The 27,721-nt window shown below is 42.1% G+C and overlaps 1 protein-coding gene across 5 annotated transcripts in view; it reads left to right on the top strand.

Moving 5' to 3' along the window:
- Positions 1 to 27,721, top strand: part of DCLK1 (doublecortin like kinase 1) — a 575,482-nt gene that overhangs the window by 367,725 nt on the left and 180,036 nt on the right. For 4 of the 5 annotated variants that reach the window (XM_073583217.1, XM_073583216.1, XM_073583218.1 and 1 more), the window contains exon 6: positions 7,695 to 7,789. In XM_073583217.1, the coding sequence (XP_073439318.1) occupies positions 7,695 to 7,789 (95 nt within the window). Of the gene's footprint in view, positions 1 to 6,299; positions 6,496 to 7,694; positions 7,790 to 27,721 lie in introns of those variants that run through there. The other variant, XM_073583220.1, reaches the window with a different exon arrangement.

The following is a 27,721-nucleotide window of genomic DNA, read 5'->3' as shown; positions in this document are numbered from 1 at the left end:
TGCAGCTGTAATTGCTGCCGCAAAAGGACGCTCTACAAAGCCCCATCCTGGTACAATGACTCCCTTTCATGGTAGAATGTCTTCCATCATGGGCCCCTTCCTGATGTAATGTCTTCCTTTCTTGGTATAATGTCCCCATCCTGGGCCCCTTCCAGTAATATATCCCATAACCCCATATCCTGTTTGGAAGTCCTCAAGAGTGAGCAATTCAGAAGTATCTAAGAAAACATGAAAGGCAAATTTGACACCGTACCTCGCCCACAGGACCACATCAGGCAAAGAGTATAAATGTGGAAGGTGATGATTAAACCAGAATGACACCCCAGTAAAAATTTGTAGCATATCCAAGACTTTCAATTTAGTCAGTGCTATTGCACACACTCTAGGTCTGCCCCTTTAATTTTAAGTGTAGAACACGATTAACTACTGTCAGTGGTCTAGGAGGGTATGGGTTTATAATTAAAATTTTAATTTGAAATTAATATTATCAATGGATTAATGGTGGTGGTCAGGGGCAAAAATAATTAAATTGTATTTAATGAACTAACTCCAGAGTCTTTTGATGGTCGGAGCTCTGCTTTTCTGGTATAAAGTTTACTATCCTGTAGCCATCCAGTTAATGATAAAATTCTATCTGACTGGAGCTGCCACTAGAGGGAGCTCACTGCACAGATTCAGTTCCCAATGGGCCTAATATTTGGAGGAGAGGAGCTGCGTCTTAGAACCTTTCCCTAGTAATCTCTTCACTGTGAATTAATGTGCTTTCATATCATGGTTTTTGGTATTTCTGTTTTAACAGCTGAAAGCTTGAATGTGCATATTGAACTGTGCATTATCTGTTGTATGAAAGTAGGGCAGTGCTTGATGCTACAGTTTTTAAGTAAAAAGAGAAGTAATTATATTTCTTACAGCAGCATATAACAGATTTTCATACTTAATATTTCCATGATTTTATTCTTTACTCTTCACTATAAAATGAGAATCCGATAACTTGCTTTTCTAAGCTAATTTCTGCAAATGATCGCCAATATCATTCAGAGATCGCCGACCCGCCATGCCTATACAGTACCCTGTGATTAATGGCAGCTACTGGATTTCATTAATTAGATATTCCACCGTGGCATACATCTCATCATAGACATTGCTAAGGGGTTGCAAGGATGACACCGGTGTTTGCACAATGGCAGCGTGACCGCTATGAACATAATCAAGTTACTGTCCTGAGAAAGCCAAGCGGCAGACTAGAAAGAAGACAAGATGGCTTTCTTAGTAGTGCTGCAAGAAACCAAGTAGGCGCAACGTAGAGTGATAACATGATAGGTATACAGAGAAGGCCTGAGGGAAGCAGTGCTCACATGGGGAAATTGTGCTGGAATCAGGCACAAGCTTTTGAAAGGCGTGTGCGATCAATTAATCAAGGAAGGACTGGCTGCTGCTTCATCCGCTGAGCCGCCACTCTGAGAATACACCTTTTTAGTATGTAGGTCATTGCCATTGTTCAGGTGTGTGATCCAGATCTTGTGATGATTGCGTCATGGCCATTTGCTATTTATATGGCTGTATAAGTTTTGATCTATATACCTGAGGAAGAAATAATATGGATTTCATAGCACGTTGTCCAGTTCCCCACTCCTGACAGCAACTTACGCAATCCACCTGGTCTGGTATTATAATTAGTCTTATAATATGCCACCAATATATTTGATAAGACAGACCCTTTTTTTTCTTATATGCAAACATAAGTCTGTCATTTGCTCACAAATTGCTGTGCCCCTTCCTCTTACTTTCCCCTTATGCATACCTCCCCCCCACATTGTGCCTTCAGACTGACCCCTCTTTATATTGTCCCTACCACACTGCCCAGTACTGTACAATAGTACAATATAGTGCTCCCTAACCATTTTTCACCCTATATTGTCCCTTGTCATTAATTCTCTCTGCTCTCCCCAAGAAAACGGCTGTGTGTCTTCGGCTCTTTTTGAGCGCTTACCTTCTTGCTGTCTTCAGCTACTCTGAGGAGCAGGAGTGACATCAGCAGCATGATCAGTTGACCTCATTACACTGCCATGCGTGTTCTATGAGCCAGCTTTCAGTTAACAACTGGCTCAAACAATAGCTGAATCTCAATCCTGAGGGGCAGCATTTTGCTGCTTCCTGGAAGACATTTTGGACTGCCGCATGAGGTAGCCCGATGGTGTCCCTTGCTGGTTGCGCCCAAGGCACATACCCCTCATACCCCCCAAAGTTTTGCGCCAGTGAATAAGCAAACTGATTACTTGCTTGTACAGATCTGGTTACATACAGAAATAGTAGAATCAAATAGTAAGCAGGTACGTTTCTTGCATCATTGGTGTGAACAGCAGCAATATTAGCTGTCTGGACACAGGTACCCGTTACAATAGAGTTGAGAGTGGAATAATAACACCAGGATTCACAGAACTAAGATTGGAAGTAGTCGCAGACTGTTACGTAGAAGGCATGCGTTGGCTGATGAGATTAGACAGCTGAGTGAAGTGGGTGACAAGGTAAACTCTTGTAATACCCGTGGTAGCTAAAACTAAGCTTCCTGCATACTCAGACACTACATGCAATTGTATTAACAAAAAGTAACCATTAATATACACTACCATTCAAAAGTTTGGGGTCACCCAGACAATTTTGTGTTTTCCATGAGCATCATACTTTTAGTAATCAAATGAGTTGCCAAATGAAATTAAAACCTAGTCCAGACATTGACAAGGTTCGAAAAAAAGATTTTTATTTGAAATAATAATTTGCTCCTTCAAACTTTGCTTTTGTCAAAGAATACTCCCTTTGCAGCAATTACAGCATTGCAGACCTTTGGCATTCTAGCAGTTAATTTGCTGAGGTAATCTGGAGAAATTTCACCCCATGCTTCCAGAAGCCCCTCCCACAAGTTGGTTTGGCTTGATGGGCACTTTTTGCGTACCATACGGTCAAGCTGCTCCCACAACAGCTCAATGGGGTTGAGATCTGGTGACTGCACTGGCCACTCCATTACAGATAGAATACCAGCTGCCTGATTCTACCCTAAATAGTTCTTGCATAATTTGGAGGTGTGCTTTGGGTCATTGTCCTGTTGTAGGATGAAATTGGCTCCAATCAAGCGCTGTCCACAGGGTATGGCATGGCATTGCAAAATGGAGTGATAGCCTCTTCCTTATTCGAAATCCCTTTTACCTTGTACAAATCTCACACTTTACTTGCTCCAAAGCAACCCCAGACCATCACATTACCTCCACCATGCTTGACAGATGGCGTCAGGCACTCTTCCAGCATCTTTTCAGTTGTTCTGCATCTCACAAATGTTCTTCTGTGTGATCCAAACACCTCAAACTTGGATTCGTCTGTCCATAACACTTTTTTTTTTTTCAATCTTCCTCTGTCCAATGTCTGTGTTCTTTTGCCCATATTAATATTTTCCTTTTATTAGCCAATGTCAGATATGGCTTTATCTTTGCCACTCTGCCCTGAAGGCCAGCATCCAGGAGGCGCCTCTTCACTGTAAACGTTGACACTGGCGTTTTGCATGTACTGTTTAATGAACCTGCCAGTTGAGGACCTGTGAGGTGTTGATTTCTCAAACTACAGACTCTAATGTACTTGTCTTGTTGCTCAGTTGTACAGCGGGGCCTCCCACTTCTCTTTCTACTCTTGATAGAGCCTATTTGTGCTCTCCTCTGAAGGCAGTAGTACACACCATTGTAGGAAATCTTCAGTTTCTTGGCAATTTCTTGCATGGGATAGCCTTTATTTCTAAGAACAAGAATAGACTGTCGAGTTTCACATGAAAGTTCTTTTTTTCTGACCATTTTGCAAGTTTAATGGAACCAACAAATGTAATGCTCCAGATTCTCAACTAGCTGAAAGGAAGGTCAGGTTTACAGCTTCTCTAATCAGCCAAACTGTTTTCAGCTGTGCTAACATACTTGCACATGGGTTTCCAAGGGTATTCTAACCATCCATTAGCCTTCTTACACAGGTAGCAAACACAAAATACCATAAGAACACTGGAGTGATGTTTGTTGGAAATGGGCCTCTATACATCTATGACGATATTGCATTACAAACCAGACGTTTGCAGCTAGAATAGTCATTTACCACATTAACAATGTATAGAGTGTATTTCTGAATCTTTTAATGTTAGCTTCATTGGAAAAACTGTGCTTTTCTTTCAAAAATAAGGACATTTATAAGTGACCCTAAACTTTTGAACGGTAGTATATGTCAAAACAGGTTTTCACATGTCAAAGGTATCCATAACCTTAACCCCTTAATGACCGCCGATACGCTTTTTAACGGCAGCAGCTAAGGGTACTTATTCCTCAGCGTGCAGAGATATAAGGGTATAGCGCCCCCAGCTTTGGAAAATCTCTGGGGTCTCAGCTACCAGGAATAGCTGAGACCCTGGAGAACATGATCAGGGCAGGTTTTTACTGTTCCCTGTGACATGATCGCCATTATTCACCGAATAACGGCAATAAGAAAAAAAAGTGTAATTAAAAATTATTTTTTCTCTCCTCTGACATGATCTAGCATATCAGAAAGGAGAAAAATAGAGTCCCCCAAAACCCCTGGTACCTCCACCATCCCCGGACCCTCCTGATCTGTCCCCCGGCAATGTTATCAAATTCTGTGTTGTACCTGTGTGTTCAAAATGCTCACAATAACCCAGGATAAAATCCTTGAAGAGTGTACTTTCCAAAATGGGGTCACTTGTGGGGGGGTCTCCACAGTTTATGTACATTAGGGACTTTCCAAACGCAGCATGGCATCCGCTCTTGATTCCAGACAATTTTATGTTTAAAAAGTCAAATGGCACTCCTTTCCTTTCAAGCCCTGCCGTGCGCCCAAACAGTGCATTTCCCCCACATATGGGGGAATAATAAGATAATAATAATAAATTTTATTTCTATAGCGCCGACATATTCCGCAGCACTTTACATTTCAGAGGGGATTTGTACAGACAATAGACATTACAACATAACAGTATCAGTATACTCAGGAGAAATTGCATAAAATATGTTGTGGTCCATTTTTTTCCTGTTACCCTTGTGAAAACACAAAAGTTTGGGTCTAAAGTAAATTTTTTGTGAAAAAAGTTAAATGTTAATTTTTTTCCTTCAACATTGCTTCAGTTCTTGAAGGGTTAATAAATGTTTTGAATGTGATTTTGTGCACCTTGAGGGGGTGCAGATTTTGTAATGGTGTCACTTTTGGGTACCTTCTGTCAAATAGACTCCTCAAAGTCACTTCAAATGTGAGGTGGTCCCTAAAAAACTGGTTTTGTAAATTTTTAAAAACCTACAAAAGACAAAATGAAAAAAACCCTGCTGTAATTAAATAAGTAAAAAGCAAAAGTGCATTTAAATCATACAGAGTTCTTAGTAATACTGTATTTGATCAAACATAGCATAAAAGCCATCCCACCATCGACAAGGTGACTCTTTGGTTGGGGCAAGTCATAACGAATAAATTTTACCACTATGATGGAAGTACAATATGTCACGAAAAATGTTCTCAGAATCAGTGGGATCCGTTGAAGCGTTCTAGAGTTATTACCACATAAAGTGACAGTAGTCAGAATTGTAAAAATTGGCCTGGTTATTAAGGTCAAAATTGGCTCTGACACTAAGGGGTTGAATCAGAATTAGTCATTACAAGATGAGCATGTTTATTTATTTCACTCTCTTATATAGCGCCATTGATTTCTCAGCACTTTGCATTCATTATCATCACTCTCCTTGATGGGGCTCACAATCTAAATTCCCTATTAGTATGTCTTTGTACTGTGGGAGGAAACCGTAGAACCCGGAGGAAACCCACGCAAACACGGGGAGAACATACAAACTCCATGCAGATGTTGTCCTTGGTGGAAAATGAACCCAGGACCCCAGAGCTGCAAGGCTGCAGTGCTAACCCCTGCTGCCCACATTCTTCTAGTAGTGAGGACAGCTTTCCCACTTAATTTCTGTTTCAATAATCATCATTGGATATTAAAAGTTATTGTCTTTCCAATTTGAAGATGAGTCAATTGATATTTTACCCTTGTTGACGAGCCCTTTAATGATTCACACCAAAGCTTATTAAATTTCCAGCCTTTGGGTGTAATGGTAAGAGAGGGATAGTGACAGTGATGGGAAGGGAGGGGGGGCGGTCCTTCCAGTGGTTTAGCGGCAATGTTCGGATACCTTTTGAAGTAGCCCTAGCACTGCACCTGCACCTCCCACTGCTGCTCGGAAGACGTCAGGCTTACGCATTATAAGCATCTGCTTCTGCATCCTGCATCTCTCTGTATGAGCAGCACAGCATCCTATCAGCTCCTCGCTGCCTCCCGACCACTGTGCCAGAGCCTCAGTAACGACAAAGCACCATTGGCTTTACATCATTGATTCATTTCATTTTTTGGGGGGTTTTTTTTATATACAACCTGTCTTATCACATAAGCCTTACTCATGTTAGAGCTTATAGAAGGTAAGTTTAACCACTGATTTCCTAAACATTCACAACGTTTTATCAATTTTTTAAACCTTTACAGCTGCATTATTATTTCAGCTATGTTATGGTGGTGATAGTGAATAGTATAATTACTATTATTATTATTATTATGTATTAATGTAAATATTTCTAGCACCGAGCCGGGTGTAATAAGGTATATTGTGCAGCCACCTTAGTAACAATATACAATGTAAGCAGCCGGTAATTATAGTTATAGCAGGTGAACTGTTAGATACCAAGTAGCTATAAAAGCATGGCATTAAGTCATTAGATTGGGCTTCATAGTAGGGTTACGTTTTTATGTTATAAAAGAAAATAGAAAAAAATAGCATTATAAAAGCAATGCAACAACAATTATAGGATATATATTTGTATATTATTAATAATAATATTTATATATTTGTATATAAATTAGTATTGTATGCATACAGTGTATATATATATATGTGTGTGTATATATATTTATACATATAATATCTAGCTATAGATTATATTTGTATATTATTATTATTATGTATATATTTATATATAATTTAGCATTGTATGTGTATATATATATATATTTATATACGGTATATAATATCTAGCTATAGATTGTATTTGTATATTATTATTATAATTTTGATGTCGATATTTGTATATAATTTAGTATTGTATGTATGTATATATTTATATACGTATATAATATCTAGCTATAGATTGCATTTGTATATCGTGAACACAAAACTGCAACATTAAGAAATGTAAAACTTTAATGCACTAACTATTAATGTGATTAGACAGAGAGGGAATAAATTGCTTCTTTTATGAATATTTTAGTTTTATAATACGCTGCACTATGATACCCTCTTGCTTCATGTATTAGAGTGTATAACATGTAGCATGCAATTACAGGTTCTGTAGGGTTATGCTGCTCTTCAGCCGATACCTCCAGGACATAAATCATCCTGCTGCAAGTGTAACGCCACATTGGCCCCGTGTGTGGATTGGTATTCTCATTGTTTCACAGCTGCAATCAGCCTCATGAATGAAAGGAAGTACACATGGCTGTTTCTTATAGGGAAAGCGCAGACAAATGACAGCGATACATTATGGGCTGATTTAGTGCAAACAGGGTCACATGGAGATGAAGATCATTTTTTAATTAACTTGCTCTCCTTGTTTTATTCTCTCAGTCAATGGTACCCCAGGGAGCCAGCTTTCCACTCCTCGCTCGGGGAAATCACCAAGCCCATCACCGACCAGCCCAGGAAGTCTGCGGAGACAGAGGGTACAGTCTTCATTTCTTATCTTTTGTTATTGCTGGCAGAATATTACATGCACTTCTGCATCGCTTCCTGTTGTCAGTGTCACCTGTCAATCAGAAATGTGCTCTGCCAGAACGAATTGTGTGTGTGTATATATATGTGTGTGATAATATATATATATATACAGTGTGTGTATATATATATATATATATATTACATTAGGCACATGCTAATGCTCTCTCTCTCTCAATTCTATATTTCTTAAAAAGGGAACCAGGTTTTCCCCGTAAATAAGTATGGCCACCACCATTAAGGCCTCTTTTACACCATGGTAGAAAGCTGTGAAAAAAGTCCCGACCCCTCTGCAGATGCGAAGATAAGACCTCTTATTATACTCACAGACTGGCCGGTTCGGTCCTATGGGTGTCTCTAGTCTGGCTTCGGCGCATCCTTTGTCCCTGCAATCCTCGTTTTCCTGCCCTGCTTCGTGTGGATGACGTGTCCTATGTCAGTCTTCATAAAGTCTTGGGACGAGACTTGGGTTGGTCTTGCCATCTTGTTTTTAATAACTAATGTGACTTGCAATGAAAATTTAAGGCCAAATCCATAATCCACAGAGATTAGTCTTCTGATATTTTTTATTTTCTGTGATAAAGTCTGTGCTCCTGGAATCATCAGTTATTTCTTTAAGAGAGAATTCTAGCGTCTCGAGACTCAAGCCATTTTGTTCTTAAAAATTGGCAGTTGTTGGAAATTACAGACTTTACTAATGTGATCTTTTGACATGTACAGTGTGTGAGACATATCAGAAGGTTATGTTTATGGATGTCTGATGGATTTTTGGACTTACTATATATTGATAACCGGTGTGGGACCAACACCCAACACTTCCACCCGCGACCAGATGTCAACAGTGAATGGAGCAGAATATCACAGCTCCGTCCACTGTTTAGTGGCTGTTCTCAGGTACTGCAGTTCAGCACGCATTACCTTGAATAGCAGCTGAGTTGTAGGATCTAATATCAGCCATTAAACCGTGAACGGAGCTGATTGGTGGGAATGCCGGGTGTTAGAGTAGCACCAATCCGATCATCAATATCCTAAGCCTGGAGGACTCCTTTAAGGAGAACTAGAAGAATTGGGAGACTTTGAATGCAGCAAATAACTATTGACTTAAAAATAAAAAGCTTTTAGAATGGCAAAAATACAGACTTTCTATTAATACTACAATTAATCTCTACATCTATCTGCTCATTATATTCTCTGTAGACTCCTTTGTTCTCATTACTTAAGTAAAGCATCATCGTTACAAAGCTCTGCGCCTGTGGTGACCTAATCATTATAACATATTTTGTTCATTGTCGTGATGAGGCCATATGGTAGTACTATGGTGACTTTTTATTAGGGTTTCTGTAAGGATTTTAATTCTATTTTCTCTACACAAAAGTGAAAAGAACATTGTTTCACTCTGTTATTCTGGGCAGAAGACATATCCAGAATAAAAGATGTTTGACTATGGTACAGTTCTGAATTTCCTTATGGTCCCCAACATAAATGACACATGTGAAGCAAAAAGGTGAATCTGTAAAAATATATAGAATGGTAGAAGTGTGAACCAGGGATTGAATTTACTATAGGAAATATAATTGTTTCTATAGATATTATTATTTTATTAATGTTATTTATTTCTAAAGATAATTTGAAATTCTATAACTCAGTTATATTTTGGTACAAACAATGTGAAAAAGCTCCGCACAAAATTTGCAAAAATCTTCTATATTTCACATTTGATAAAATGGCTTACAGACAGATATTGAAAGTGGGTAGGAAAACCTACAGATTTTCACATTTATTAGGTCTTACTAGTACATTTCATAAAGCAGCATACAGACAGACACTAAAAATGGGATGAGAAAACCTACTTGTTTAAAACTTTACTATTTGTTGCTCATGATATACCATAAGTAAGAACTAGTAAGTTCTAAATGTGTAGGTTTTCCTACCTCACTTTCAGTGCCTGTCTGATCACCAATTACTTTGCATGCTGCCATGTATGATGACATCATGTAGTATGAGTAGTGTCGGAGTGGCGTGCTAATGGAAAACCAGTAACATCGACTCTTCGGGTCACTGTTCAGCTATATTGCCCTTATTCACAACTGTGGCTCATATAGTAGAGTGGGGGTCCCACTCCTGCACAGGGGCCTACCTAAGGACCCACCCTTTCCCCTATGGTCCAGCTCAAGCCTGGGTATGAGAATAATGGACAGTATGACAATAAAATATCTTCAGTTAGCCCGATTATTGTGCCATTGTGATTGTATGTATGTCTGAAGCACAGTGGAAGCATCAAGTACTAAATAAAATGAACACTATTTCCGACTCTTTCTCAGTTTTTGCCCACGGCTTTTACTGACCCACTGGGCGGGTGCCACAGTTTTGTTTGAAGTCATCACCAGTCTACTCTAAATAGAAATGTTATGGAGGTAACCTAGTTTCCCAAAGATATGACTATTATGTTTTCCTGCCTTGAGCAAAAACTGTAAAAGTTTGACCTTATCTAAACCGTAATTAAAAGCGGATTTACTTTTATGTGAAAGAGCAACAACAAGCTAGTATCTCACAAGTTATAATGTATTCTTGGTTGGCCTAAGGAGAATGGAGCTGACTGGTGCGGCTCATACTCGTGCCAACATAGATTTATAGACTTCTGAAAGAGTTTGTTGACGGATTGGTGTTGACTGCCCTGAATCTCAGTTACAGTATATACATATATATATATATTGCCACAAGGACTGCTTATTCCCTGATTCCTGGCATTCATGACTCGGACGTGACTGCGAAGGGAACCTCACTTCTCATACTCACTTGTACGCTCACCCAGGCGTGGGATTCGAATTTTTAACAACTGGTTCCCTTTTTGTTAAGCAGCCACGTCCATTTTAAAGCCACATTCATGTTCACAAACATACTTTCCTCAACCACAAAATACAAGTAACAGAAGCTAAACGTAAAAGCGCTTTCCCCTTCTCGCCCTACGTGTACCTTCATGCACCGTCTCATTACGTCCTGTCTAGTGCACATGGTCACTGTCAGTCACTCCTTACTAGGGTGAATGGTATTAAAGGATTTTATTAAAGTTTTTAAAATTAGTACTAAAGGAACTCTGCTCACCCATCCATCTGTCACCTCATCTGTCTGTGGCACCTTTTCTCACAACATACAAGGGAGAAATGCTGCCACACTGACCAGACCACATATTACAACCACATAGTGACCAAATAATAACACACACAAGGGACAAATACCACCATACCATGAGCAGACCACATAGTGATCGAATAATACCACATACACCATGACCAGACCACAAATTACCGCCACATAGTGACCGAATACTACAATATTCATCATCATTATAATAATAATAAATTTTATTTCTATAGCGCCGACATATTCCGCAGCACTTTACATTTCAGAGGGGATTTGTACAGACAGTAGACTTTACAGCATAACAATAATCACATAGATAATAACAAATACCAAGAGGAATGAGGGCCCTGCTCGCAAGCTTACAATCTATGAGGAAAAAGGTAGACACGAAAGGCGGGTGGTAACAATTGCCCTGATTATCTGGACCAGCCATAATGTTAAGTGTATAACAGTACAGACACAGAGGGCTAATGGATGCATAAAGCATGTGGGAACATGATGCGGGGAACCTGGTTATGGTAAAACTTTTGGCTCTGCCACACAGGGATAGATTAGGTTAATGTGTTGAGGTGATAGGTCAGTCTGAATAAATGCATTTTCAGGGCACGCTTAAAATTGTGGGGATTGGTGACTAATCGTATTGACCTGGGAAGTGCATTCCAAAGAATTGGCGCAGCACGTGTAAAGTCTTGGAGACGGGAGTGGGAGGTTCTGATTATTGAGGATGCTAACCTCAGGTCATCAGCAGAATGGAGAGCGCGGGTAGGGTGGTATACTGAAACAAGGGAGGAGATGTAGGGTGGTGCTGAGCCATGGAGGGCTTTGTGGGTGAGGGTAATAAGTTTATACTGAATTCTGGAGTGGATGGGTAGCCAGTGTAATGACTGTCACAAGGTAGAGGCATCGGTGTAACGATTGGTGAGGAATATGATCCTGGCTGCAGCATTCAAGACAGATTGGAGGGGGGGTGTTTGGTAAGAGGGAGACCGATTAGAAGAGAGTTACAATAGTCGAGACGAGAATGAATAAGAGAAACAGTAAGAGTTTTTGCAGAGTCAAAAGTAAGAAAAGGTCGAATTCTAGAATTGTTTTTGAGGTGCAGATGACAAGAGCAAGCCAGTGATCGAATGTGGGGGGCAAAGGAAAGCTCTGAGTCAAGTATGACCCCAAGACAGCGGGCATGTTGCTGGGGAGTAATAGTGGAACCACACACAGAAATGGCAAAGTTGGGTATAGGTACATTAGTAGAGGGAGGAAACACAAGGAGTTCAGTCTTTGACAGGTTCAGTTTCAGATATAGTGAGGACATGATGTTAGACACAGCGTTTAGACAATCGCCTGTGTTTTCTAGAAAGGCATTAATATTAATATTATTATATTAATTAATATCATTAATATATATTATATATTATATATTAATATATATATATTATACACTCACTGGCCACTTTATTAGGTACACCTGTCCAACTGTGTGTTAAGACTTAATTTCTAATCAGCCAATCACATGGCGGCAACTCAGTGCATTTAGGCATGTAGACATGGTCAAGACAATCTCCTGCAGTTCAAACCGAGCATCAGTATGGGGAAGAAAGGTGATTTGAGTGCCTTTGAACGTGGCATGATTGTTGGTGCCAGAAGGGCTGGTCTGAGAATTTCAGAAACTGCTGATCTACTGGGATTTTCACGCACAACCATCTCTAGGGTTTACAGAGAATGGTCCGAAAAAGAAAAAAAATCCAGTGAGCGGCAGTTCTGTGGCCGGAAATGCCATGTTGATGCCAGAGGTCAGAGGAGAATGGGCAGACTGGTTCGAGCTGATAGAAAGGCAACAGTGACTCAAATTGCCACCCGTTACAACCAAGGTAGGCAGAAGAGCATCTCTGAACGCACAGTGCGTCGAACTTTGAGGCAGATGGGCTACAGCAGCAGAAGACCACACTGGGTACCACTCCTCTCAGCTAAGAACAGGAAACTGAGGCTACAATTTGCACAAGCTCATCGAAATTGGACAGTAGAAGATTGGAAAAACGTTGCCTGGTCTGATGAGTCTCGATTTCTGCTGCGACATTCGGATGGTAGGGTCAGAATTTGGCGTAAACAACATGAAAGCATGGATCCATCCTGCCTTGTATCAACGGTTCAGGCTGGTGGTGGTGGTGTCATGGTGTGGGGAATTTTTTCTTGGCACTCTTTGGGCCCCTTGGTACCAATTGAGCATCGTTGCAACGCCACAGCCTACCTGAGTATTGTTGCTGACCATGTCCATCCCTTTATGACCACAATGTACCCAACATCTGATGGCTACTTTCAGCAGGATAATGCGCCATGTCATAAAGCTCGAATCATCTCAGATTGGTTTCTTGAACATGACAATGAGTTTACTGTACTCAAATGGCCTCCTCAGTCACCAGATCTCAATCCAATAGAGCATCTTTGGGATGTGGTGGAACGGGAGATTCGCATCAGGGATGTGCAGCCGACAAATCTGCGCCAACTGTGTGATGCCATCATGTCAATATGGTCCAAAATCTCTGAGGAATGCTTCCAGCACCTTGTTGAATCTCTGCCACGAAGAATTGAGGCAGTTCTGAAGGCAAAAGGGGGTCCAACCCCTTACTAGCATGGTGTACCTAATAAAGTGGCCAGTGAGTGTATATTAATATCGTTAATATTAATCAATAAAAACCACAATACTAATAAACATGATATTACTATCAGTGCCATTATACACAGGAGCTCTGTTTATAGTATTTATTGTACAGGTAATACAGGTATCACCAGTGACATTATGCACAGGAACTCTGTATATAGTATACAGTGTATAGTGTACAGGTAATACAGTGATCACCAGTGACATTATATACAGGAGCTCTGTATATAGTGTCAGTGTACAGGTAATACAGGGATCACCAGTGACATTATACACAGGAGCTATTTATATAGTGTACAGATGATACAGTGATCACCAGTGATATTATACACAGGAACTCTGTATATAGTGTTAGTGTACTGGTAATACAGTGATCACTGGTGACATTATACACAGGAGCTCTGTATACAGTGTCAGTGTACAGATAATACAGTGATCACTGGTGATATTATACACGGGAGCTCTGTATACAGTGTCAGGGTATAGATAATGTAGTGATCACTGGTGATATTATGCACAGGAGCTCTGTATAAAGTGTCAGGTACCCTTCTTGCATTCTGGCATACACTGGGTAGTACAACCAGGCTATTCTTTCCCTCATTGAAGTTGTGGGTTTGTTTAGAGCAGGAAGTAAGAAACAAAATTTTAGATTTAATTTATGTAAAAATCTACAGTGCTTAAAAAGTTCCAAAAAGATAAAATAACAAAATGACATACACTCAAGGAAAAAAATTATAAAATAACAAATGATAAAATACAGAACTGTCTTCCAGATGGAATCTTTGAAACCTTCTGACAGAGGAGTCACCACAGAATTTTGGGCAGATCTACAATTCATGTTCATATTTTTGAGTATACTTTTACCATCCTAGACACGCTAAACAGGACTATGATATATCCATAATTTGGGTTGATATTGCACTTCTATGGTTCCCAAAGTCTAAAAACCATGGTGTTTGCAGCCACAGAAGCAGTTAGGTTTCCCAAACACAGATACATCCATCCATTGTTTGGACATCAAATTATTAAAGATATGACAGGGGAAATTTGACATTTCCCTTTCTACCATGTGATGTTACGTAGACATCCAGTCTGCCTTTGGGGCAATTATCTTCACATTTGATGTAGCACCTATTTGCTAACGAGAGAGTACACAGGAGCAGTTTTCTTTTTCAGAAACTGTCAGCTACTACCTAATTAATTTATCTACACACAGAGAAGGATGCTTCAGTGATTCGGAATAGCATATACACAGCAATCCTGGCAACCTGCACTGAAGAATGCTAAACCTGAGAGGAGTGCTACCTAGTGCACACAATATTTTTTTTCACAATGAGCCACAGGCATTCTGGTAGCTGCTGTCATTTTATCAGCATAATGGTTATTGTCTGGAACACAGATTACTGATTACTCTCACAATCAGTGGACAAAGTCTGTTGAACATCAAGTGGCAGAGAATGATGTGAAGAACTCTGGTACAGCAGCCATGTCGGTAGTATCCGCTAAACCAGAGCCATTGTACTCCATTTTCTGCCAGGATTCCCGATGCCCGTTCTGTTTACTAGGTGACATCATTGTTGTGGCATGGCGCACTCATGACATCACACCGGACCTACCAATCAGGAGAGGCACTGGGAATGCCAGCAGGTGTAAGGAGATTAGCAGGGCTTTTTTCCAGTAGCCACTGACTACCGACATGACCAAGGTCCCAAGAATCATTTTGTTCAACTCTAGTAAATGATAGAAGAGTTGCAGCTATTTTATAGTCTTTATGTGAGGTCTGTTGATTAGGATATGCCCCAAGATAGCTAGCAGCTGTTCCCCAAACCCATATAACACAGCATTTTTGCATTATGTATTTGTGCATGTGTAGTGACCCAGTCTAGAGTGTGTCTGTCCCTTTAAGTAATACTGAATTGTGAGTAGCTTCTGTACACTACTGCTCACTCTCTAACTGGCCCTCTACATTATTTGTGAGCTGTAATTCTCCATTTCTAGTCACCTTCATTTTAGATGCAATGCATTTCTCGTTTGCTGTGTTCTGTCGCCATCTAATCGTGAAAGTGTACAATGACTGAATTATTAATGAACAAAAATGGCGGCACAACGAGCTAGAAATGAGTAACATCATATATGAATAATCATAAATGAAAGTAATACAGTAAAGTAATACCCCAGCTCATTGTAGCATAGTGCTGGACACACTGTAAACATGCAGTTAAATCAAAAGGAAAAACCAGTGCAAAGACGTCCAGGATAAGATGTGGTAAAAATCACAAATCTTTATTAAAGACCCAGGTAAAAATGACAATTTGTGGCTACAAAAGTGACACAAGAAAAAACCGCAGGGTGATGGTAAACAGTGCACCTCAATAGATAACAAAATAATATAACATACATCCCGGTTATGTAATTAGGTATAAATAACATATGGTCACAGGGAAAAGGATGCCAGGGGTTAATAGTAAGTGGATGGCCAACATAGAAAAATAACGAAAAAATCCAAAGCTGATCACCCAAGTAGAAAATGTGACTCCATGACAACCTTGTGGCCAAAAAAATAATAAGTCCGACACATACCAGGGAGAGACACTAAGCACCAGACTGTTATGAATGAGTCACCGTAGGAGGCAAAAACAGAACTACTAGCTAAGTCCAGAAAACCAGAGAAGTTGGCAGCTATCGGATTGCAGACCCCTGAACCTATCAACAACAACTAGCAGTAGCCGTGGGGGGTTCCTACGGTGCCCTAGACCCCTCGATCACAGCCGGAGAACTAAATAGCCTAAAGACAGAAAGGGAAATCTAAACTGCCCCAGAGCAGACCCCAAAGCAATAGGCAGCCCCCAACATATAATAACGGTGAAGCAAGATGAAAAAACACTCACACAGATAGAAAGATAGGCTGAGCAAATGATGGGGCCCAAGCTAACTAAATAGGACAGGATAGAAAAGCTGCTGTCTGCAATCTGCCAAAACCCTATCAAAACAAGAGCCAACAGACTGATAGGGAAAAAAGCCCTGAAGACGCTAGGCTTCAAAAAGACTATATCAGTACTCAGGTATTTTCTGAAGACAGAGCAAAAAGGAATTCAGCTCACCCCAGCAGGGAATGGCAGAAATCCAGAAAAACAAGGCAAAACAAAACCAAAACACAAATGCAAAAAGCAGAGCAGAAAACTTAGCTTTTGAGGAGCAGGAATCAGACTGGTTTCCTAGAATCCCTCTGAGAAATCACCAGCAAGGCAGAAGGGCGTCGGCTGCCTTATATCCAGTCAGCAATTCCAGTCACCCAGTCATCATCATCCTGCTCAGGTGCTTGGTAATCAGCCTCACTACCTTCCTTCACCAGAAGAGGGAGTTCATCAGACCTCAATGGTGAAGGGGAAAATGAACTCACAACACCAGACATTGCGAGCCCCAACGCGCGTTTCGGAAAAAGTTCCTTCCTCAGGGGGTGTCAAGGAAGGAAGGAACTTTTTCCGAAATGAGTCTCTTAGACTCATCAGCCTCTTAAGCACTATCTTTGATGAATACCGTACTTTTCCAGGACCAATCTTTCTTTAATTCTCACTGTCCTCTATCAACAGCCAGACAGCTGCTCCCCTGCTCAGACTCCATTTTCTCCAAGGCCTCTTTCACAGCTGGTCAGTTACTGTGACTATGTCCAGACCTCTGAAAATTTTCAAAATCTTTCTGTAAGACTGGGTTCACACTGCATTAGGGGGCAATGCGCTGACGGATCCGTTACATAGCGGCACTAACGCTATGTAACGGATCCGTTAACGCACCCATTGCCCACAATGATACTAACACATACTAACGCGTGCCAAAATTAGCATGCGTTAGAAAGTATGCGTTAATTCATGACGTACCCTCGAACGCTGCTTGCAGCGTTTTTGGGTGCGTTTACAGTAACGCACAGTGAACAGACCCGTTCACTGAAAATAGAACTGTATGGGCTAAGCTAGGTAGCGCATGGTACCTGAGCCCGGGGTGCACCTATAATAAGGCCATTTGAGCCTGTGGCTCAGGCGGCAGACAGCTGCTGTGCACAGGGGGCGTCATTATGCGCTCTGCTACCAGCAGCACCTGCAATTTAGCCTGCACGCTGGTGCTGCTGGTAGCGTGCAAAGGCTTGTAATTGATGATGTCACAGGAGGGAAGGAGTCAGGGCCCTCGATCATGTGACCCCTGACTCCTCCCCTCCTGTGACCTCATCACAGGTCCTGTGCGCATCAGCCCTCGGTCTATCGATCATCTCCGTCCCTGCTCTCCTCTGCCGCTATGTTCTATTCTCTGCCACAGGATCTGTGATGAGGTCACAGGAGGGGAGGAGTCGAGGTCACATGATCAGGGGCCTCAGTGTATGCAAGTCTCTGCTGTGCTGGTTGTCATCGTGCTGAATGAGGCAAGTTTATGTGTGGGGTCAGGAGGGGTTTACAGGGTGGATGTAGCAGAGCCGCATGTGTGCTAGGTGTACGGAGCAGAGCCATGTGTGTGCGAGGTATACGGAGTGGAGCCGTGTGTGTGCGAGGTGTACGGAGCGGAGTCGTGTGTGTGAGGTGTATGGAGCAGAGCCGCACGTGTGCGATGTGTACAGAGCAGAGCCATGTCTGTGCGAGGTGTACAGAGTGGAGCCGTGCGTGTGCGAGGTGTACGGAGCAGACCCATGTGTACAAGTTGAGTGGAGCCACGTGTGTGCGAGGTATACGGAGCGGAACCGCGTTTGTGCGAGGTGTACGGAGCGGAGCCACGCGTGTGCGAGGTGTACGGAGCGGAGCTGTGTGTGTATGGGGCGTACAAAACGGAGCACTGTGTGTACGAAGTGAACGGAGCAGAGCCGTATGTGTACGGAGCGGAGTCGCGTGTGTACGGAGTGGAGCCGCATGTGTGCGAGGTGTATGGAGCAAAGCTGCGTGTGTATAAGGAGTACAGAGTGTGGCCACGTGGGTAAAAGGTGTACAGAGCAGAGCCGCATGTGTACGAGGTTTACGGAGTGGAGCCATGTGTGGACGGAGCGGAGCCGTGTGTGTGAAGTGTATGGAGTGGAGCCGCACGTGTGCGATGTGTACAGAGCAGAGCCATGTCTGAGCGAGGTGTACGGAGTGGAGCCGTGAGTGTGCAAGGTGTATGGAGCAGACCCATGTGTACAAGTTGAGCGGAGCCGCACGTGTGCGAGGTGTACGGAGCAGAGCCGCGTGTGCGCGATGTGTACGGAGCGGAGCCACGCGTGTGCGAGGTGTATGGAGCAAAGCCGCATGTGTACAAGGAGTACAGAGTGTGGCCACGTGTGTAAAAGGTGTGCAGAGTAGAGCCGCATGTGTACGAGGTTTACGGTGTGAAACCATGTGTGTACTGAGTGGAGCCATGTGTGTGCGAGGTGTACAGAGTGGAGCCACGTGTGTACGAGGTGTACGGAGCGGAGCAGCGTGTGTACGGAGCGGAGTCGTGTGTGTACGGAGTGGAGCCGTGTGTGTGCGTGTACGGAGTGGAGCCATGTGTGTGTACGGAGTGGATCCGTGTGTGTGAGGTGTACAGAGTGGAGCCACGTGTGTATGAGGTGTACGGAGCGGATTAGCGTGTGTACAGAGCGGAGCCGCGTGTGTACGGTGTGTACGGAGCGGAGCCGCGTGTGTACGGGATGTACGGAGCAGAGCCGCGTGTGTACGGGATGTACGGAGCAGAGCCGCAAGTATACGTGGTGTACGGAGCGGAGCGGCGTGTGTACGGGGTGGAGCTGCGTGTGTACGGGGTGTACGGAGCGGAGCCGCGTGTGTGAGGGTTGTACAGAGTGGAGCTGTGTGTGTATGGGGCGTACAAAACGGAGCCCTGTGTGTACGAAGTGTACGGAGCTGAGCCGTGTGTGTGTGGAGCAGAGCCGCGTGCGTATGGAGCGGAGTGGAGCCACGTGTGTATGAGGTGTATGGAGCAAAGCCGCATGTGTGCAAGGTTTACGGAGTAGAGCCATGTGTGTCCAAGGTGTACAGAGCGTGGCCATGTGTGTTTAAAGGTGTACGGAGCCGAGCCGCATGTGTACAAGGTTTACGGAGAGGAGCCATGTGTGTACTGAGTGGAGCCGTGTGTGTGAGGCATAAAAAGCGGAACCGTGTGTGTATGAGGTGTGCGGAGCCATACGTGTACAAGGTCTGGCCCGGCCGGGAGCTTACTTTTCCCGCAGACATGGGAGTACATGTTGGAGCCCCGAGGAGCACTTTAAAATTTGCACATGATGTTCCATCGGAAGTGACGTGCTAGAAGCTGACCGGATATGAGGGAATTTCGGGAGGAGATTGTGACGGAACCATGAAGGCACTTCAGGGAATGCTTCAGATCCCTCACCATGTCTTCCGACAGCGCGGACAGCGGGATCGCCTTAAACTCGGGGATGCCGGCCATGTGAGCGGATCATGATATGTCCTGCATCGGGAGGCTCAGGTGGGCACTACAATGGGAGCCGGGCTGCTATAGAATCTTTCTCTCTTTGTTCTTTCTTTCTCTCTCTAATCTTTCTTTTTTTCTTTCTCTCTCTCTCGCTCTCTCTGTTCTTTCTTTCCTCTCTTTCTCTCTCTCTGTTCTTTCTTTCCCCTCTTCCTTTATCTCTCTCTCTGTTCTTTCTTTCCCCTCTTTTTTTCCTCTCTCTGCTTTTTCTTTCTCTCTCTGTTCTTCCTTTCTCTCTGTTCTTTCTTTCTTTCTCTCTCTGTTCTTTCTTGCCCCTCATTCTTTCTTTCTCTCGCTCTGTTCTTTCCTCTCTTTCTCTCTCTGTTCTCTCACTCTCTGATCTCTTTCTTTCCCCTCTTTCTTTCTCTTTCTCTGCTCTTTCTTTCCCTTATTTCTTTCTTTTTCCCTCTGTTTTTTATTTCCCCTCTTTTTCTCTCTCCCTCTCTGTTCTTTCTTTCTCCTCTTTCTTTTTTTCTCCCTCTCTGTTCTTTTTCTTTCTTTTTTCTTTCTCTCTGTTCTTTCTTTCCCCTCTTTCTTTCTCTCTCTCTGTTCTTTCTTTCCCCTCTTTCTCTGTTCTTTCTTTCGCACTGTTCTTTCGTTCTTTCTCACTGTTCTTTCGTTCTTTCTCTTTCCCCTCTTTCTTTCTCTCTGTAATCTTTCTATCATTCTCTCTCTAATCTTTCTATATTCTTTCTCTCTCTGTTCTTCCTTTCTTTCTCTCTTTCTTTCCCCCTTTCTTTCTTTCTTTTCTTTCTTTCTCTCTGTTCTTTCTCTCTGTGTTCTTTCTTTATTTCTCTTTCTTTCCTCTCTTTCTTTCTTTCTTTCTTTCTCTCTCAGTTTTTTCTTTCCCCTCTTTCTTTCTACTCTCCTTCTCTGTTCTTTCTTTCCCCTCTTTCTTTTCTCTCTCTGTTCTTTTTTTCTGTCCCCTCTTTCTTTCTCTCTCTGTTCTTTCTTTCCCCTTTCTTTCTTTCTCTCTGTTGTTTCTTTCTTTCCCCTCTTTCTTTCTTTCTTTTTTTCTTTCTTTGTTTGTTTCTCTCTCTGTTCTTTCTTTCCCCTCTTTCTTTTTCTTTCTCTCTGTTCTTTCTTTCTGTCTTTCCCCTCTTTCTTTCTCTCTCCCTCTCTGTTCTTTCTTTCTTTCCTCTCTTTCTTTTTTCTCTCTTGCTGTTCTTTTGTTCTGTCGCCTCTTTCATTCTCTCTCTCTCAGTTCTTTTTTTCTGTCCCCTCTTTGTTTCTCTCTCTGTTCTTTCTTTCTCTCTCTGTTTTCTTTTTTCTCTCTCTCTGTTCTTTCTTTCTTTTCCTCAGTACCAGTCAGTGTGCCCACAGTACCAGTAGAATAGGAGGGGTAGGAAACTAGGTGGCACTGGTCACATTGAGCCTTTCATACTTTTTACTGGTGTATAATCATATGCCCTGAGCACCCCCATAAAGTGGGCCAGCCCCAGACAACAGGGTACAAACAAATCACTATTACTATCAGTCCAAGTGGACAATTATACACGTAAAGTTAATGATGTCCCTGTGCCAAGCAGTGCGGAGGATCAGAATACACTTAGGAGACCAGACCAGCGGGGTATGGTGAGAAGAATTATATGAGGCCCATTATGCTGTATGAAGTAATATATGGGGCCCATTATGCTGTATGAAGTAATATATGGGGCCCAATATACTGTGTAGAGCATTATATGGGGCCCATAACTGTATGCAGTAATATATGGGGCCCAATATACTGTATAGAGCATTATATGGGGCCCATAATACTGTATGCAGTAATATATGGGGCCCATAATACTGTATGGAGCATTATGTGGGGATAGGGGATGACTTTCTGTTTGTTGTGAATCTGACCGCTGGGACCCCCATGATCCTGGGAAACATAGCTTTGAAGAGCACCATGTAAATGGAACTGTGGTCAATCATACGCACTGTGGTGCCATTCACATGTGGCTCTTCAAATAACTCCTACAAGAGAGTGATGAGGTGACAAGAAAGTATAGCAAAAATTCACTGATCGGGGCTGATGACTCTTATAGTTTGTGGGCTGGTGGGATTTGTGTGGCGGGGCTGGTTTTTTGTCCCAGTCCGGCAGGCCGGCCCTGTGCCAGGCCTATTATTGCCATTAATGATCCTTGTTCTGGATACTTCTGTGTTGTTCTTGTATGTGCGTGTGATGCCGCTGACATCCTTCTGTTTGGACACCTTTTTTGTCTATTTATCTAAATCAAAATGTCCACTATTGTACTCAGGTTTACAGTATAGATATAAAAATGTACTTTGTGTGCGGGGGCGTCATTTTGCTATTTGCCTCAGGCAGCAGAGAGGCTAGGTTCACCCCTGACCTGAGCACTACCTAGCATTAACGCATACCATTAGAGCTAGGTGACTAAAGATAAAGAACGATGCAAAGTTTTGCAAGTGCTCTTAGCATCCACCTGAAAATGATATTTGTGAGCTGCTGTTTGCCAATCAGCATCTGCCAAGCAATTATCACCGTAAGTACTCTCAGCATTTCTGGTTGGCTGAAAACAGTTGATGTACCAGGCTTTACTTACTACTCCTTCCAAATGTCCTTTTCAGTTAGATGCTAGACATTGTTTACTGCCCGATTTCCTTGGGAGCTGTACAGTAGTAGCGTGTCGCCCCAACTAGATTAACTTATCTTAGAATCATGGAATGTTAGAAGGGACCTCCTGGGTCATCTGGTCCAACCCCCTGCTAAATGCAGGATTCACTAAACCATCTCAGACAGATGTCTGTCCAACCAAGACTTCCTTTGAAGGAGAACTCACCACCTCTCATGGTAGCTTGTTCCACTCATTGATCACCCTCACTGTCAAATAGTGTTTTCTAATATCTAATATGTATCTTCTCCCTTTCAGTTTCATCCCATTGCGTCTCGTGTTTCCTTATGCAAATGAGAATAAGAATGATCCTTCTATACTTTTATTGTGACTTTCTGAATTTTAAATGTTTCTGTCTCATGACTAAAGCAATATGGCCCTGATTAATCAAGGACAGTGATTTCACGCCAGTCTTGATGAGGGGGCGTTAAACACTTCTGATTCATTAAGAGGCGCCTCTTACTGAATTACAGCAGGTAATGGAAATGGAAAAGAGGGGATGTCAGCTCACCATGTGTACAAGCACCTTGTCTGGCAATGAATCCTTGCACGGAGCCACCCTGGTCCAGGGCATGGGTCACAAATAGAAAGTTTTCTCTAGCCATGGACTTTATGAATGAAACCTAATGTTTATTGTATTGATATTATAAAAGCAAGGACAATGGCATATCACGGATACCCTGGAGGCAGAACTGACGCATTTCGACAGGTTTTGACCATGACTCAGACCGAGCTGAAACGCGTTGGTTTAAAGTTCATCACTAGAGAAAACTTTCTTTTTCTCTTATTGAATTAGGAGCGTCTGATGAGTCTCTGACTTGAGTAAGATTTGTAGTGTTAGGAATGCCACAACTCATCATGAATTAGGTGGGCTGTGGCATCAAACCCCCTGCTGCCCCCCTATCCCACCTCAGCTACACCTATCTTGGCAGAGCTGTGAGAAATTCGCATGGAAATGCCACAAGTCGCAGAATCCTTGCGAACTTTTTTTGCGGCTATTCAAATCAATTTACTCAAGAATTCTGGCAAAATTGCTTTCATGAATCAGGGCTTTAGAACATTAGCTGGCTCAAAATTATAGGGCTCGATTCATCAAAGCTTTTACAACAAAATTCTGGTGTTAAGCTTTAAAACGTGCTAAATTTTGGCACAATGCAAGGCTGCGCTAGAACTTCTGTTCTCTTTCTGTTTTCATCCAGCTCTCACAAAGTGTGCAAAGTTGGGATAAGATAAGGGCTTGACAAACACCAGCTTATCAAATTCATGACAAGTTTCAGTGTTCATTACACCACAACCCTTATTCCAGTCCACGACTGGATTAAGATTTGTGACGAGGCACACACCACTTGTCCAACGTTTCTGATTGATTAAGGGGCATGTGCCTTCTGACTCCAGAGCACCACCTCATAAACAATCCCTTATAAATTTTGACCATAGACTTCCTTCAACTGCTTGTATTTAGCACTTTATTTATTTTAAATGCTTTTATAGTGCCATCATATTCCACAACGTTTTACAGACATAATCATCATCACTGTCCCTGTTGGGATTCACAATCTAAATTCCCTGTGTGTATGTCTTTGGCGTATGGGAGGAAAACAAAAAAACGGGAGGAAAATGAAAAAATCCAGAGGAAACCCCTTAAATACGGGAAGAACTTACAAACTCTTTGCACCTATATCTGCAAAGCAACAGTGATAACCACTAGAGTTGAGTGAATTTGTTCGAGTTCCCTCTTAGTTAGCATTCCTGGATCGCGCCGGCTGATCAGCTGTTCGGCTCCGCAGCTTGTGTCGCAGCTGTGTGACAGTCACAACACATGCATGGAGAGCCCAACAAACAGGCTCTCCATCATGTGTCGTGACTGTCACACAGCCGCGACACATGGAGCTGCGGAGCCGAACAGCTGATCAGCCGGCGCGATCCAGGAAGCCGGGTTCCCGCTGCAGCTTATTCGGTAAGCGCTATAACTTGCCAAATAAGAGGGAACCCGAACAAATTCGCTCAACTCTACTAACCACTGAGCTGCTAATCTTAAGCCAAAGCATTAACGTCATTAGATGAAAGTGAATTAGTGCGTTTAGAAGGATCTTGCACTTTTACATGTTCTGAAACTGTATGAAAAAAGTTACAAATACATGGAAATTATATTATGACACATAAGACCCCTAAATCTGGAGACATTCTGACATTTCTCATCTATTTCAGAAAACAAAAAGTTGATGGGAATGAAGACTGACTTATTGTTTCTACATTAAAAAGCCAGTATAGGGTTACACAGAATAAAATGTACAGGACCTATGGATATTTTTTTCATAAAAATAAACCCTTTCGGTAACATTCAGTGAGTGGTATTATTCACTGTGCACATATTCCCTGTCACATGGGTGGGAAACAACATAATTACAATGTAGCAGAGGAATTCCGTTCCATTGTTCTTCATTATAAAAATTCTACAGTTAACTTTAGTGTGATTACCAGTGATAAAGATGAAAGGCGTATAATTCCAGGCAATAATTACCTACGCACTAGTCAGTTACATGCAAAAAATCTCTTTTCTACAATTACTGTTTTACATGTGGAAATTTAAGAATAATATATTGATTGATACTTTACTTAATTCATCTTGTTGTGGTCCTCAGTTAGACTCTAATACAAGAAAGTCCCAAATGGGGAGACAATCAGTTACTAACTTGACAATATGCAAATTGCCTCTTCAGAAGACTTGAATATATTGCCATCTTTTGAAAGGAGCAATCCTAAAAGTCAATATCAACCCTTTACCGTGCCAGGATAAAATCCAAACCAGAATCTCAATTTGCAGATACCTGTTTCGGCGTTTTTCCGCTCATCAGTGCAAAGTATAGGATCTGATTTGGCTGTATGAGATGCCTTTGACAGGGATCTAAGGGGCAATGTGGTTTATTGTGGAGAGTGCCATGCCTGACGTGCCAGTGTAAGGAGGCTTATAAGCCATGCAATGCTCCTATGGGAAATTAAATATGCAAATTGCCTCTTCAGAGTGGAAGTGAACAGGAATAAGCCTCCTTACACTAGCACGCATGGCATGTTATTTTCCACAAGGGAAAACGTTATCCCTTAGATCACCAACTTGATAATAGGATATTTGAAAAATAATTTGTTAAACCAGATGACCTCTTGGGAGCAACACATTAGAGGTGCAGTACAGCCAGGATAAGCTTAAATTTTTGGCATTGCTCCATGGCACATTGTAACCTATTAAACTAATCAGAAAAGGTTCTCGTGGAGATTTAACAAATGCTCCATCGTACCCCATGGGCTCCATACGCTCCATCTTTTATCAATGGACTCTTAAATTGTTTTCATAAACCAGAATGAGCAATTTTCAGTGTCCCCTTTGTAGCCATTTAAGGCCAGACAATGAAAAAGCTTGAAAGCAATGTCTGATCTGCCTGTGAGAATGTGACCGTGACTTGCCTTTTGAACTTTAATCTGTCTGTTAGGGATGAATGGACCTGTGGAAGTTCATGTTCTGGTACCCTACCAAACTTTAGTTCAAAGTTCGGTTTGGATACCAGAACTTTAGTCAAATTTGAACCCGTACCCCATTGAAATCTCCTTTTTTTTCTCGCTTTCTTTCTCTCTCCTCATTCCTCTGTCTCCTCCTGGACTTCCCCCGGAACTCCGAACATTAAAACGAACTTCTGGGAGAAGTCTGTGTTTGGCGTTCAAAAAGTTTGTATTCACTCATCTCTACTGTCTGATATTAAATGCTGGATGGAAAGATGGGTTTCATAGAATGAGTTCCAAGAGTACCCTCAACGAATAGATAAAATTCCCGCCAGGAGATGCAATGTTTTTATGGGACCTCATCCTGTTGTCTTCATTTTCTTGGCACTTTTAGGGTATGTGCACACTTTGCGGTTTCTGCTGCGTTTCCGCAGCGGATTTGGCCCTGCGGGTCCGCAGCAGATTCTGCTGCGTTGTACAGTACCTTTATTTCCTATGGAAATAAAAAAAAGCTGTGCACATGCTGCGTTTTTTTCCGCGCGGTTTTGCTGCGGTTTTCAAAACGCAGCATGTCAATTGTTTGGTGCAGAAACGCTGCAGTTTTACACCTCATCCATTATGAGGTGTAAAACCGCAGGGCAAAACCGCAGATAAACCGCAGGACTTTGTCGTGCGGATTTACCTGCGGTTTTCTCTACAAAATCCGCAGAGCCAAAAAACTATGTGTGCACATACCCTTAGAGTCCAAACTATCCAAATTTAATGGTTTGATTTGAACCATCAGAATGTTGAGATATGTTAAAGCCAAAGTTGTCAATTTATGGGATGTGTAGGGAATACTCATATTGGTTTAATGCTGTGTTTCATAGATATTACATAGATATAGCCTTGAGGATATTTTGATGTAGGCAGTACTTAGCATAGGAACGTTAAGGAACATAGGGTATTGTTATGGTTGACCAATGTTATGTTTTCACACCCATCCCTGGTCTAATTGGGCTCTGCACTAGGCCGCATGATAATGAGCACTAACGTTTGGTCTGTGAGTTGACCACAGGCGGTTAAATCCTTCATTTGGCCAAATCTGGTATTCTTTGGTTATCTTATTGTGTTCATCTATGGAATAGGTCAACATTCACATACACCTCCAAGAACTGTTCCATCGAATGCTTGTGTTGCTGATGGCTATCTCTCCTGACCCTCCCATACATGTGAACGCTCAGTTCAGAGGAGTGTGCATTGCATGAGGTTTTAATAATAGCTAATTATTTTAAGAGGAGCAGAAAAGTATCAGGCATTCTAATTTTACATGCCCAATGCTTCGGTCTCTCAACTTAATATGTCGGGGAAGAGCTGGGATGTCTCCATACTGATAAGATAAAGGTCCAGTCCTGAAATCAGTAGCTATGGTACATTGCTTGTACTGTATATGGCGGCCTACAGCTTAAAAAATAAATAAATAAATAAATGAGAAAAATATGATGTTAGAAATGATCCAGTACATCAAGAAAGTACCCTGTGATACTATATAATCTGTG

Source organism: Dendrobates tinctorius, unplaced genomic scaffold, assembly GCF_039654945.1.
Source record: "Dendrobates tinctorius isolate UK_male_01 unplaced genomic scaffold, ASM3965494v1 ptg000075l, whole genome shotgun sequence".
Taxonomy (NCBI): Eukaryota; Metazoa; Chordata; class Amphibia; order Anura; family Dendrobatidae; genus Dendrobates; species Dendrobates tinctorius.
The sequence above is the reverse complement of the archived record's forward strand: the minus strand, read 5'-3'. Positions and strand labels throughout refer to the sequence as shown.